Consider the following 16,077-nt stretch of genomic DNA (forward strand, 5'->3'; position numbering starts at 1 on the left):
ATTTTATGCTTGTATTCTGAATATGAGCAGATCTTTTATTTTTAAGCCCAAGATCTCTTAATTTCTTACATTCCATTTCCATATACTCTACATTTTTGTTAATTGTGGGTTAATTTCTTTAAACCACTAAATTCAGAATTTTACAGCTGACAGATAGGTGCTGAGCAAACAGTTCAATTTGGCAGTGTTGGCATCTGTCTTTGTGGTGCTATTTGAATACTCTGTGTTTTGTCATTTTATAAAGACGAGGGAATAATAAAAATGAAAACGCTGATGAAAATGATCTGCTTGGGGTATTTGGTGTGTTACAGACCGAATTGTGGCCTTAATGAGAAGGCACTGGACTTTGCAGGTGGCGTGTGTTCATATATGGAAAAAACAAAACAAAACAAAACTTGAGCATCACTACCAAAACATAAACTACACGTAGGGATCCAGAAATACGAGGTCCTTAAGGCTATTCACTGGGAGTCTTGATACAGACGCCTTTGTGAAAAGAAAAAGGGCAATGGCCATATTTCTCTGGAGAAAACTTCCCTAAAACTTTTTGACACTGAAATGATCTTTATACTCTCATGCTCAATATTCCATTTAACATGTTGCCAAATCCTTATTTTTTCAACACTTAATTTCTCTCTGCTAAATTTTCTTGAAATAAGCTGAGAAAACTAGAATTTGACAAAAGATATTTCTATTTTTAAAGACTAAGCTCCTTGTTTAATGTTTTCTTTCATCTTTCGTAGCAAGATCATATTTTGAAATATTAGCAGAAGCTGCACCTGTTATAAGGTATTTCCTGCTATCCCACCCCACTTGAGGCAGCTGAGAGGGCTTTCTATATATACTGCCCTGAGATGGTTACCAGAGAAATGCAAAGGAATGGTTACCACAGAACAGCAATTCAACACTCTCTTTTGGGTTTCAAAATAGATTTTTGAAATCTGTAGCAGAGCGAAGGCTGACTGGCAAGAGATGAGGTCTTGCAAACTGAAGACCTGGCATACAAGCCATATGCATAATAGTTTTTCTCCCTCTCTGCTTCCTTCCCTCTTTTCTTTCCTCTCTCTCTCCCTCCCTTCTTCTCTCTCAGTTTCTCTGTCTCTCTCCCTCTCTCTTTCTCCCTCCCTTTCCATCTCACTGGGAAGAGAGAATTAAATAGGAGGTGAGGGAACTAAATATGGCGAGTGTGTCACTGAGGTTTCTGATTCCTGTGCTTTCTCACCTTCTAGTCCTCTAGGGCTTGGGGAATCTGAAAGTAAAGCGACCTATGAGGCTTTTTCCAGTTGAACACCAAAGAGGCAGCAGGTATTGCCCAATAAATATTGGGCACTTACTATATGCTTTACGTATATCAACTCATTTAATCCCAACAACCTTGTAAGGTAGGTATTATTAATTATATTAATATCACTAGATTAAGGCATAGATTCATTACCGTAAATGGTGGTTTACACAGCTAATAATTTGAGGGGCCGAAACTCAAGCACATCTTGTCTGGATCTGGAACCAACGCTTTTTTCTTCATAAAGCAGAAGTAGCTGCCATTCCCTCTCCCAAAGCACGCAGCCTACACGTGACAAGCAGTTTAGGAGACAGAGTGATATGGTGTGAGGCCCTGAGGAAGGGCCTCCACACCCCAGTCTCCAGAGCCCCAGACGGCATGGAAGAGCATACAAAAGTCCCATTCTGGGTCCCCTACACCCAACCTACATCAAAAGGCTTAGGAGAGGGTCAGCAAATAATGAGGGTTGTTGAGCTTGGGGAAAGGAGGATGCAGAGTAAAGGTTCTGACAAACGGAGATCAGTGGAAACCTGGACGATAGCAAGAATGCCAAAGCCCCTGCCATCTGACCCCATACACCTTCTGCACATGAAGACAGCCTCTGAAATTCTGATACCACCCTGCAGAGAGGGGAGAGAGGAGAAGATCCAGACTCTATATTCAGAGTGATCGAGAAAGATATAACTGAGTTCCCCTGGCATTAAGACAGTATTTTCTCCCACTAGTTGGAAGAGCAGTCCAAAATAGACACTAAGTCTAGTCATTGAGACCTCAAGTCATATGCTTACACCCCTGAATTGTGAAATACATGCTGAAAATGTCATATCCTTGCCCTCAGGAATTCAAAAGCAAGGAAACAAGCTAAAACACCAAGAATTTATTCCACAATTAGGTATTTCACTGTGAATTTTACTCACCGGAAATGGAACCACCCCCATCCTTGAACCACACTTACTTTTTGACCTTTTTAGAAAAACTCTTTGCAGGTTACGGGGAACAGACTATGTGTGAAAAGTGGAGATAGCATGTGTGCAATGATTTCAGTCCATAAATACAACAATATCTTGTATTGTTTTGGAGGTTTACAGAGTCCACGTCATACACATGAATTCACTAAATCATGACAATAGCTCCATGAGGTAGGTATTATTGAATTTACAGGTGAAGTACCTGAGCCTTAGAGGTTAAGTGATATGTCCAAGGAAACACAGCCCATGACAAAACTGGGAGTCAAACTCAGGCCCTCTGATACACATAATTTGTATGTATATCATATACTACAAAAGAGAGACTAACTTAATTTTAGTCAACTCACCGAAAGGAAAAGAAAAATTAGGCCATAAACATATCTCTCCAAATTTTTTTCTTTGATATAGCTTGGAAACTGACTTCTTGACCTATGGACCTGTTCATCTCTAGGTAGTTGGTGGTTACTTCATTTTTGTAAAATTAAATTTCAAATGATCACCCCCATTTTTTCCATATTTTCAAAGTATGATCAACACAAAATTTAGCAATGTATATGTCACAGGAAAAAAAACTTTCACTAAATTCTATTGCCCTTGGAACTTCCAAGACATGATGCCCACTTCATTCATCCAAAGTTGAATAACTGAATATGCTAACTTTAATCTAATGAACAATAGTATGCAACCTGGTATATGATAGGTATTGTATTGTCAAAATTTCACATATATTTGTAACCAGAAAGCAGATAATTACTGATAAACCTTTTGGATTTACATAATTTTCTTGCTGACAAAACATAAGTAGTCCAAACTTTACAAGTCAGATTTATCGTAGTTGAATTCTGACTATTTCAGAAATAGGTTAACTGAAATTCAGATTCATACACATAAACATTTTAGTACATTTTTAATATTGACAAAGTTACTCTCTGATTAAACGACTAACTTTTAGTTTATGATTCATCTTATATCTTTAATTTCAGAAAAGTAAAATGAGAATTTTTCCTTACAAGTAAAACCTGGTTGTTCATAAAAGAGAATTTTTACACATTTGATAATACAGTGGTGACATGTTAAGACAGCACAACTCTGTGATTAAATGGTATACATTTGATAACACAATGCAAAAAAAAAGAAATCAACACAAGAAAGAATGATGTATTTGAGAACATTTTTAATAAATAATGTGACAAAATTACTTTTCTGATTATTGGATTTTCAGTATGCAAAATTATGGCTAAAAATAAGAGGCTTCTTACATGAACATAATGAAAACATTAATCACATGGATTGTTCCCTTAGTACTGCACACCTTTTCTATGTAAATTTCAAATTATCTAAATGAACACATTTAGTTTTTGGTGAACACCACCTTTTTTTTTTTTTGTGGTTCAGTTTTGTTTGGCTTTGTTTTCCAGTGGGGTCAGGCCTGATACCTATATTTGAATAAATGTACATTTTTTTTCTTCAATAGCACCAATTATAAAGTCAATGAAATTTATATAATGACAAAAAAAGGATCATAAAAATCTACAGTCAGAGGGCATCATTTGGCAATTCAAAGCAAGTAATGCCTCTATTTGAGCTTATAAGGAAATCTTGTAAGTTTCACCATTGGCCACAACAAACTTAAACCTTTTTTTCTTTAAGTCCGGGAAAAGTAAGAACCATTGCGTACATGGCCCACAATAAAGTATGCACGTTACTTCACCATCTGTCATCATTCAAATATTCCAAATACAAACATAGAGCATTAACAAAACAGGTTAAAAACGCTTCTCAACATTTTTTTTCAATAAGACAAAAAAGGTTAATAGTTACAATGGTTTACAAATAAAGTTTAGTGATTGTGCTTTTAAAACCAAAAAAAAAAAAAAAAAAGATTAAAAACAGTGCATTACAAAAACAAAAATCAAACTTCCTTAAGTGGCACTTCTGAAATTTGAACTGACACTACCAGAAGAAATTTAGGCCAGTTAAGATAGGGATGTCCTTATTCAATTGGTCATTAAAAACATCCATTTGTTTGTAATATGCATTTATAATTGCTTTTTGATTGAAAAATAGAACAAGGTTTTTGCTAGGCTGACTTATGACAATGACTTGACAACCAGATATCCAACTGGCTTACCCCTACTTATCCAAAAGTACATTTCCAATAAGAATATACTTCAATGATTGAAATGAAGACAAAGTAAAGTACCACCAGGGGTTGCAAAGAGTATATATTTACAATGTTTCTACCCCATTCAAATTGTTTGTGGTTGTTCTGCATTTGCTACGTATTTTTTTTTTTCTCCCAGCAGAGGGTGGTATGAAAGACTGATTTTAAAATCATGTTAAAATGAAGTTATGTTTTAGTTTGCATTAGCAGTTGGTTATAGAAAGATTATATCTTGAGAGCCCTTGACATGAGGTTGATTAGTCAACTTTGTATCTTTGATCAATATTTTACTGTAAATTGGCTTGGTATATAAGCAGTGCAATGCCACATCTCAGGGGCAAAATGCAAAAGAACTGTTTTGTTCTCTCCTGCTGGCTGATGACTGAAGCAAGAAGTCAAATACTTCCCTTGCTGGAAGCAAGGTGTAATGATTTGTTCCAACAGTGAGGGGAATAGGGAGGTTCTTCGTAAGGATAGGGATCAAACAACAACAATAAAACCCCAATAAACTTTAAAAAAAAATGGTATTCCAATAAGAGGAATAAAAACGACAATTTGTACACTCTGATTGCACTGAACATTTTATCTGGCGTCATATGTCATCAGACACGAGGCATCTTGAGTGATAACTTTCACATTAGATCTCACAAGCCTCTCTGGTTGTCTTCAGCTTTCAGTTTCCTGTAAGAGATCAGTTCTTGTTAAATTTTAAAATAAATCTTAGAGTATTGTCCTATTTCATATTTATTTATATGCTTTTATTCTTATAATTTGTGTTTCTTCATTCATTAACTAGCTACACTAGAAAGTGCTCATGGCAACATATTAATTTGTCAATTTTAGCTGGTTTTGATAGCAAATCTAATAGTTCTCTAACAAGTACTAAACTGTGTTCCACACAGTGTCTGGGTGTTGGCAGGTGTGGCACAGGGTGAGAGGAGAAGGAAGAGGCCAAGTTCTTTACTCCCCCAGCCTCAATTCAACATTATAGCTCAATTTTTATTGGTTTTAAGTAGTAGGTTGTCTATGATGACTTTTTTCCCCAAAAGGGCTCTTCTAAAGAAAAACAATCAAAAACCTAAAAAATAACTTTTCTAACAGCATTTGCAAAAGGAAAGCCTTTTTTTTTTTTTGCGGTACGCGGGCCTCTCACTGTTGTGGCCTCTCCCATTGTGGAGCACAGGCTCCGGACGCACAGGCTCAGCAGCCATGGCTCATGGGCCCAGCCGCTCCGCGGCATGTGGGATCTTTCCCGGACCGGGGCACGAACCCGTGTCCCCTGCATCGGCAGGCGGACTCTCAACGACTGTGCCACCAGGGAAGCCCAGGAAAGACCTCTTATTCCAAACCTCAAAATCAAAATATTGATATATTGGGCATTATAGAAAATTCAATTTGACATAATTAATTATAATTTTTCATCTTCTATTATAAAAAGTATTAGTTTAACACTCAACTTAAACAATCTGCTTGAGATTAAATGTATTTGTAACATAAATTTGTCCCCAGCTTGTTTTTTTATTAAATGATGAAAACACAATCTTAAAAACAGGAGATGATTTTATAATATGATGTGATTTACTGCCAACTCTATCTTAAAACACTACCTATAGATTCCAACAAAGGAGTGTATCTTTGACTCAAGAAGATTGGGAAGGTCAGTGTCAAGTATCAGGTTCCCATTTTCAAAAGACTGAAGATGAACGAGTTGGCCAGGTCATCCTGATTAACTCCAGTGATTACTAGGGTGGCAGGTAACGCAGGCAAAACACCCGCACTCACACCTGATAACTCTGTCACTTTATTGGGTTTTTATAACCTACTGTAATATTATGAATCATAATTATCTAGATCAACAGTTCTTATATCCTAACAACATTTTTGCCATATATATTTCCTATGTGAATAGCTACAGATAAATATGAACGCTAAGACCTAAAAAGAAGCTGTTATTACCATTTAACACTTTGGAACACATTTCAAAAAAATCATTAAATTCTCAGAATTTCAGTTGCTGGCATCAGTGACAGGGTTTGTGATGAAACAGTAACATTTCTGTAGACTGATGATGTTTTTAACTTTGAGACTGATATAAAAACTAGTCTAATGTTGGGAAACTTGAAAAAAATTATAGATACCTCTAATTCTTCATTATTATCTTCTCTTTCATATCCTCCAAGAACTTGCATTTCTGCAATATTTCTTCGACCTACATTTGCTTGTTCTCTTTGTCTGCTTCCTGATCCTCTTGATGACATTGAGCTTGAAGAACTAGGATCTCTGGGATTATTTGATGTCGGAAAAGTAGGTCTACAGTAAGGTAGAATATCCTCTGTGTAATGAAATATAATAAGTGCGTATGAACACCACTGTACATTTCATTGTATAATGTATCACTTGTGTCTGTAATTCTGAATGGGGAAACATCAGTGTTTCTGAGGAATAAATGAGGACGTTTTATAACAGTAATGAACAAGGCAGCAATGTCTTTTGAAAATAACAACCTTGCTGTTTTCCTAGTAGTGGTTGGGATTTTTGTTGACTCTACTCATAAGCTCTTGTCTACCTCAAATTCAGTTGAGATCAACATCCTTAAAAGAGGGAACCCAAACCTGGAGTCAGACATGGCTTCCAGTTCTATCCTTAACCATGTGATCTCCCATTATTTTAGGCTTTAGTTTCAACTTTTCTAAAAAAGTGATAATAGTATCTACACTCAGAGGAGCTGCTAGTGTTGATGTGAAAACAAGTGAGACATTCTAATATGTCCCTATGTAAATTATGAAGGAATTATAAGGCATTGATAGAAAAAAAGCCCAGTCTTCTCGAATCACCAAAACAGAGCCAAGCCCGGATTCACTTCCTAGATGCCAATTACCATTTCAATATCACATTTTAAATTGTGAAACCCTGATTCTCAAAAGCCTGACATCATTGCTAGCTTCAAAAAACAAGCCACTCCAGGGGACCTCCCTGGTAGCGCAGTGGTTAAGAATCCGCCTGCCAATGCAGGGGACACGGGTTCAATCCCTCGTTCGGGAAGATCCCACATGCCGCGGAGCAACTAAGCCTGTGCGCCACAACCACTGAGCCTGTGCTCTAGAGCCCGTGAACCACAACTACTGAGCCCGAGTGCCACAACTACTGAAGCCCACGTGCCTAGAGCCTGTGCTCCGCAACAAGAGAAGCCACTGCAATGAGAAGCTTGTGCACCGCAATGAAGACTAGCCCCTGCTCGCCGCAACTAGAGGGAAAGCCTGCATGCAGCAACAAGACCCAATGCAGCCAATAAATAAATAAATAAACAAACAAGCCACTCCAGTTAAGTACTGTCTCCTGAATTTCTAGCTCCATACTGCTTTAAATTTGGTGCTGCATCTATTGATGCATCTTCCGACTGCTCGCTTCTCTCCAAAGCCTATCCATTCTACCCTTCGGACACCAAACACATAAAAAAAAAGCAAAACAAAACCTCTTCCTCATGCCCTTTTGTTTTCCTCCTCTAAAAGCTTCTTCTACGGCCCACATTACCTGAATGAAATCTGATTTCCCCTAAAGTTTCCACCGCAGTTCCCTGCACTGGAAGGAGGAAGGTTTGCCTTTAGCTCACTAACACCAGCTCTAAATCACTGCTCCTCCACAAAAACATCCTCCTCTTGTGAGGGCCAAGCAGTTGAGTTATGTAGCCTGTGTAGTCCACCCTGATGATAGCTTTTTCCTGTTCTATTCATCACAACTTTAGTTCCTGATGCAGACTTCTGACTCTCTGGGGTTTCACAGTCCATGTGGACCACTACACCTGCACCCTAGCTTCACGGCACTTGGTCCTCTGTGACCTTCGTCTTCAGTCCCTGTTTCATCCACCTTCCTCTACTGATTTAGTTTTTGACAAACTACATTATGACAAAATATCTCATTTGCTAAAAGCTTTCCCCTAAGTCTGTGCTCTCCATAAATCAATACTTTATCTACTGATTGCTTAGCAAAGCTTCTTGAAAAGCAACCTGGACTCAATATTGGTCGTCACAACTCCCATTCACTTTGTATCCCACTGAAATCTACTTATGCCCACATTACTACAAGGAAACTGAGAAAATTCACTGTTGACTTTGATAATGCTAATCATGTTTCAGCCCTTACGTCTCTGGACTTCTCACTGCCCTTCATCTGAAAACCACTATCAATTTAAACATGACTACTCTCTTAGCTCCTATATCCCTCCTTCCTTCCTGGCCAATCTTCTGTGGGTTCTTCTTGTGCAGATGCCCTTATGTTGATGCCCTTCCTGCAGGTTTCTGCTTTTGGTCCAGCGTGCGCACGTGCACACGTGTGTGTGTGTACAGAAAAACCTTTTTCTCCACTCACCCTGGGTGATTTCATCCAATTCTCTCATATTGTAAACTTTTCTAGAATACAGCTGCCATGAGGGCAGATATTTTTCTCTGCTTTGTGTACTGATACACTCTCAGTTTGACATAGAATAGGCCATCAGTAAGTATGCTGATTGAATGAATGAGTGGCTTAACTTTTAACTCATCATGATGAGTTATTAACTTATATTTCCTGAACTCTGCCTGGTTGAACACTTCCCTCTTGAGGGTCCCTCAAACTCCACATGTTGAACATTGACTTCATCATGTCCACTTCTCTGAGATTTCTTCCCTCTCTGTATTCCCTAATGTAGCCAATGACATCACTCATCATTAAGATACCTAAGACAGAAAACTGGAATTATTTCAGGATCTTCCCTCCCTTCCAACAAACCTTCCCATAACCCTTAAAATGTATCTTTTCCACACATTCAACTATATAACATGTAAGGATGATTTTAACTCTAAGAAGTTTCCTGAATTTTCCCACTCACTCATCCCTGCTCCCACAGCTTGGTTTATATTCTCTACATCTCTTCTGGGGGTTGAAAATATCTTCTAACAGGTCTCTGCTTCTTAAGTTATTTCCCTCTAAATTGGCTTACTCAGGCACCTTCCTTTTATAGTAACTACAGGCTCTCTCTGATTCAAGCTTACGTTTACTGCAAGAGCTTCATTTTTACCACTTTACCATGTTTAATGTCTAGTAATACTGAATTTCTTACAGCCTCTTCAATGTACCTCGACCTTTCATGCTGACTTTCTCTTCCAGAACAATCTATCCACTCTTCTTACTTAAGCTAAATTCCACCCATCCTGGACACTCAGCTTATGGGTCATTTCCACCAGGAAAGATCAAGAAGTCTTTCTTTATATTCCATCTCCCACAAGACTGGGCTAATTTTCTCTTCTCTGGACTCTCAAGTATCAGAGCATCATAAACATTAACTGGGCATATAGCCTGAGAAAACCATAATTCAAAAAGAGTCATGTACCACAATGTTCATTGCAGCTCTATTTACAATAGCCAGGACATGGAAGCACCTAAGTGTCCATAGACAGATGACTGAATAAAGAAGACCTGGCAAATATATACAATGGAATATTACTCAGCCATAAAAAGAAATGAAATTGAGTTATTTGTAGTGAGGTGGATGGACCTAGAGACTGTCATACAGAGTGAAGTAAGTCAGAAAGAGAAAAACAAACACTGTATGCTAACACATATATATGGAATCTAAAAAAAAAAAAGTGGTTTTGAAGAACGTAGGGGCAGGACAGGAATAAAGACGCAGATGCAGAGAATGGACTTGAGGACACAGGGAGGGGGAAGGGTAAGCTGGGATGAAGTGAGAGAGTGGCATGCCCATATATGCACTACCAAACGTAAAATAGATAGCTAGTGGGAAGCAGCCGCATAACACAGGGAGATCAGCTCAGTGCTCCGTGTCCACCTAGAAGGGTGGCATAGGGAGGGTGGGAGGGAGACGCAAGAGGGAGGAGATATTGGGATATATGTATACGTATAGCTGATTCACTTTGTTATACAGCAGAAACTAACACAACATTGTAAAGCAATTATACTCCAATAAGGATGTTAAAAAAAATATATGAGCGTACCTGTGAATCTATAGATACCTGTCTCCCTCTCTGACTATAAGCTCCTTGAGGTCAAGGTTCATGTTTCCGCAAAAATCTCAGAACTAGTACAATGCTTAATAACACAGTAGATGTTTGATATATGTAGAAATAAATTGAACTAACTGAGGTAAATGTCAGCAAAAATATCAGACCCTGAAGTCTAGAAGACCACTCTCCTTAATTAAAAATAACCATTTGTTACACATGTAAATCAGGGAGCCTCTTTTATTATAAATAATGTAAATTGAATTATGAAGGTTAAAATTATAGCAATGTACAGAATTGATAATTAAAAGACACATAATTTCATCTCTTTGTTCTAATTATGCATACACCAAGATCTTTCCGAGTTGTAAAATTTTCTCCTGAAGAATTGAGCTTACTTTGGAGGAAGGTTGCCTGTGAGCAGCAAATTGGTCTGCACTTTCAGCCAGACATAAATTTCATAATTTATGAATCACTACTTGGAGTATAATCACACAAAGTTAAAAGTTCAGATCACCTTTGGCTTAACTGACAAAAACAAGCAAAGTTTTTCAAACTTCAGATTGTGGTGATGTCACCAAGTACTCTGCGGTCACATAGGAATGCACAGTGTTACCATCATTTCACGGCTGAGTCCATGCCTGGATGAGGGATTCAGGCTTCTGTCACAGAACAAAGTGAAACTGTCTTCCATATTGAAAGGAAGTTGCTAATGACCAGATGCCCGTAGTAAATAGAACAATAGATGTCTAATCTTACCAAAGTACAGCTTTGAAAATACAGTTGTAGTTAAAGTGCACTTACAGCCTTCTAAGATTCATTTCCCCATCATTCTTTCCTGATTCCTTCATCAATCACCTTCCTTTTCTTGTATCTCTTCTGCCTAAATAGTTTCTTCTCCTTATTCTATAATAATGTTCAAATACACTATCCTAAAACATTTTCACAGATTCTGCCTTCCTGTCAAACCCTACCTCGACCTCTCTTCTCCTTCCCAACCTTCTGCGAAGAGCCCATACTCATCACCCCCTTCCACAACTTCCATTCACTTTCCAGCCCCCTACAGGCAGGATTCTATTCTGACTACTCCACTAAAAACAGTTCTTTTAAATACAACCCACAAAAAACATTTTGTAAAATCTGTGTGTCCTCCACCCATTCTCTCACCCTCACCCCCATTCACACCTACCTTTTACTTCTGTGGCATTTTATATTCCTTCCTATCTTAAAATTTCTATCTCCATTCTTTCTAGGATACTATTATTTCTAGCTTGGATAGCTTGATTATTTTATATCACTGGGTACATCCACCTCAGTTTCTATATAGAATGTCCCTCTGCTGAACATGTAAGTATGTATGTATGTATGTATTTTTATTGAGGTGTAGTTGATTTATAACATTATATTAGTTTCAGGTGCACAACGGAGTGATTCAATATTTTTATAGATTAGGCTCTATTTAAAGTAATGGCTATATTCTCTGTGCTGTACAATATATTCTTGTAGCTTATTTATTTTATACATAGTAGTCTGTACCTCTTTATTCCCCATTCCTATCCTGCCCCTCCCCCTTTCCCTCTCCCCGTGGGTAACCTTTAAATACAATCATCTCTGACTGTGGTGTGTTGGAGAGAGCTCACTTGTTCTCATAAGAGCTCACTGTACTCATCTCCTCCCAACTCCACATACACTGATTTCATATTAGTAGCTTGAAACTAGCCATTTTGGGAGTCATTACACAACAGAGGTAAGCAAATGGCTACAAACTGGAGGTTTGTTTTGTTTTCTTTCCAGAGAACTGATTGTTAAACATTATCTACCGTATCACTCACTGCAAGATAATTTAGCTTTTGTAATTCAAACAATTTTCACCTCTGTGTTGCTGGTTCTAAAATCCACTCTCTACCTACAACCTTACTCCTGATCTTTAAACTTAGTTCTCTAAGTTCTTATTGATTTTCTTCATATCTGTGTTCTTGTCAGTACCTTAATCCATTCATAACTGAAGTTATTTTCCACAAGACTTTTATCCGTTTCCCCATTCTTCTTTACATTGGTTAATACAATTATGTTCCACTAGTCATAGAGAGCCATCTAGTTAACATCTGAGTAACTTTTCTTTTACTCCATTAGTTCATTTTACTTTTTTACATTCAATTAGTCACCAAGTCCTATAAGGTCTACCTCTGAAATGCCTATGTAGTTTGTTTCTCCTTTTAATTTGCATAACTGTTTTAATTCAGTGCTTTCATATTTTATACCTAGATTATTTTGCAATGTTCTGATACTTTCAGCTACCCAATTCCCGACTCTTCCTTCACTGTAGAGTGCTGTCAGTTATTTTTTTAAAACACAAATCTGATTATGTAATTTCTTGATCAGATTTTTGGCTGGCTCATCACTGCCCATATCATAAATCCCAGACTCTTCAGAATAGTATTCCCTGCCTTCCCAATCAGGCTAAACCACCTTTCTAGTTGTATCTTTTACCATTTGTCCCTGGCCCCAAGTATCTAATTCTCCAGCCAAACTGTAAATAAGTATTCACCAAACATTCATTTTCCCACTTTCATATTTTTTCACCACTTATTTCCTTTGCCAGATATCCCCTTCTCTCTGTTTAACTTGTGGAAATCATGCTTTCCTTTAAAATTCAACTCAGTTGCCACCTCTCCAAGGAAGACTTGCATATGTCATGTATTAGAATTAACTGTATTCAAATTATCTGGGAGCATGCCTGTCTCCTCCAACAGAGAGCAAATTTCTAAATCTCACACTTTGCACAGGATCCTAAAGAACCTAGCAGAGTACCACGCAAACATGTTCAATCTATATTTATTGGCTGCTTGACTAAATCAGTACCTTGGATGAGATGAGTCTTTGCTGGTGGAAGGTCTCGTTTTGCTGCCTTGTTTCCTCGTCCTTTCCCATCATTTTGCTGTTCCTGTGCTTCTCTGGGGTCACCTGGATTTGGTCGCATTTCAGCAACTTGTCTTCCATCCAATACTTCTCTCCCCTTGTAACTGCCTCCTTTTCTCTCTGATGATCTGTCTGTTCTCGTTTCTATGGAAGGGAGTTTTGGCACCATTACAGGTCGTACCTCCAGCTGTGCCTTGGATTGGGCAGTGGGTGACTTTATAGCAGGAGGTGGCACAGGAGGAGGTGGAAGATCTAAAAAGAAATATTTAATATACTGTAAAAGTTTGCCACTTATAAAGTTGTCAACATTAGCATTACCATTAGAGTCACATTCAACTGTGAGATAATATATCTTAAATGAACTGGAACAACTGAAGGCAACCAAGGAATAAGATGACCAACAATTTTAATGTACTCTCATTTTCATCTAGCACAGGAATATTGAATCATAGAGCTGGGACTTAGAGGTTATCTGGTCTTGGGATGGCTACTATGGTGGGTATGTATGCCATAACTTTCTCTACTGCAACCACGGCAGATTTTCCCAATTGATTTCAGCGTAATGTTGCTGATTCCAGATGGATACCCTTACGCTTGAGGCAATCACTTCAAATTGACTGAGGCTGGCACTTGAGTTGAGACCTATTTGCCATCCCTAATCCACCCTGAATCCTTTCTCATTTTGTAGATAGGGAAACTCAAACACATAGATCTTAAGTTATTTTCCAATCTTAAAGGTAAATATGATCAGAATCAGGACTAACACCCCCAAATTCTTAATTTTTGGTTCACTGTTGTTTATACTACTATTTCATTCTATCGCATGTTCACAATCTACCATTCACTGATGGGATCTCTCCACTTTGTATATGCACCCACAGATTTTAAACAAGATGATCACTAGTATAAATATAATTTAATCTATATCTATAATTATATATTAATATATTACACATAATTGGATATTATATATAATTCAACTTCTATTATAGACATACTTAAAGATAAAATTAGGCATAAAATTTGATTTCTAGAAAATTCATTTCCTTTAAGTGGTGTTATTTTTTAAAAATGACTCCTATGTACATACTCCAGGGAAAAGAAGTAAATAACCTAGTAATAGCTGGAAAGTTAATAGAAGACTATGAATAGCTTCCAGTTTTAGGCTGTTCTGGTGTAGTCTGGAGGATGGATTAAAAGGAAAGTCTTGAATCCAGGAGGCCAAGAAGTTATTTTAATAGCTCAGTAAGTAATGATAGGAGATAGAATTGTATTGTTGCCTGTTCAGATGGAGAGTAGATATGTTTGAGAAAGTAAAAGGAAGAAAAAATCAGTATTATTTAATGATCAATTGAATATAATAGGGGAAGACTATCCATTAGATAACTTTTAGGATTTTTGCCATAGTTGACTAGAGGAATGAGAGAAACATCTCTGAAGGTGAGGAATATAGGGGTGAGGAAGAGGTTTGTAAGGGAAGAACGTGAGTTCCATTCTAGAAAAGTAAATAGGAGGAGCTTTTGAAGTATCCAGATAGAGATGTCCAGCAGGTCGTTGTACATAAAATCTGAATTTCAAGGGAGGTCAAAACCAGAGACACAGAGATTTGGGAATTATCAGCATAGTTTTTTTCGTCATGACTTTAGAAATGGTAATGTTTCCATATTTGCAGAGAAATGTCTGTGTGATAGAATAAGTCAACTAAAACATGTACAGAACATGTATTAAATGCTTAGTTATTACAAACTTAACATTAAGATTTTCCACAAAAAATATACACTCACATGGTAAAAATTCAAAAGTACATAAAGACTAGGAAATACAATCCTTTATACCTCCCTACCTTCATTTCCAATCCTCAGAATTGGTGCAGAGGTAATCAGTTTGAATAGGTTTTTATAGATCATTCCAGAAATTATTTATGCATCTAAAGCAGGGCTGCCAAGTTGCAAAACTCCAGGGAACACCATTCACATTAGGAACTATGTAAAATGGCCACATCTGGGATTGTGTAGAGTGGCTGTCTGCTTTCTTAGTAACGTAAAAGGGATTGCACTTTTTTCACCTGTGTAGTTGTATACATTTTCATATGTGTACATATAATTACCTCTTTTTATGAAAAGTTTGTATAATGTTCTGTTTTATGAATATATCATTATTCATATCAATCCCTACAGAGGAATATTTAGGTTATTTCCAGATATTTTACTATTATTAGCAATGGTCCACTGACTATCATTTACATATACCAGCATAATAAACTCTTGAATATTAAAATTGTGCCTTGAAAGTTCTTAATATAATAGCAAATTAAGGGTTCTAGGAAGCATCAGTTTTAATCTAGTATTTCTCATTATTTTATTTTTTTAAAAAATAATTAATCCTTTTCTTTTGTTCCTTAAGTAGATACGAATTTTTAAAAACTAATTTTCTTTTGACCTTATGTGCTATATAACTAAGGCATTAGAATTTGTTGTATTGGTTTTTGAAAGCAGAAAGCTTGAGGTACCATCTTACTACCAGCTGTTTTACTTAGGACTCCATTATTAAAAGTGGTCAGACTGTAACTTGCATTTTGTTGTTGTTGTTAGTTCTCACAGCTCACCACGTTCTCCTTTTCATGTAAACGGCCTCAATACTTTTTATCTAAAATGGGGGCCATGGGCTTCCCTGGTGGCACAGTGGTTGAGAGTCTGCCTGCCGATGCAGGGGACACGGGTTCATGCCCCGGTCCGGGAAGATCCCAGG

At 37.4% G+C, this 16,077-nt stretch overlaps 1 protein-coding gene across 1 annotated transcript in view; it reads right to left on the reverse strand.

Annotated features, from left to right (window-relative positions):
• Positions 1-3,004: 3,004 nt before the first annotated feature.
• The window catches only part of ROBO1 (roundabout guidance receptor 1), a 146,913-nt gene continuing 133,840 nt past the window's right edge, over positions 3,005-16,077 (reverse strand). Inside the window, exons 25-27 of the mRNA XM_060010477.1 lie at positions 13,273-13,581; positions 6,553-6,746; positions 3,005-5,095 (exon numbers count right to left, since the gene is read on the reverse strand). Coding sequence (XP_059866460.1) covers positions 5,081-5,095; positions 6,553-6,746; positions 13,273-13,581 — 518 coding nt within the window. The 3' untranslated portion in view covers positions 3,005-5,080. The remainder of the gene's footprint in view (positions 5,096-6,552; positions 6,747-13,272; positions 13,582-16,077) is intronic.

The sequence above is a fragment of the Delphinus delphis genome, chromosome 4 (genome assembly GCF_949987515.2).
Source record: "Delphinus delphis chromosome 4, mDelDel1.2, whole genome shotgun sequence".
Taxonomy (NCBI): Eukaryota; Metazoa; Chordata; class Mammalia; order Artiodactyla; family Delphinidae; genus Delphinus; species Delphinus delphis.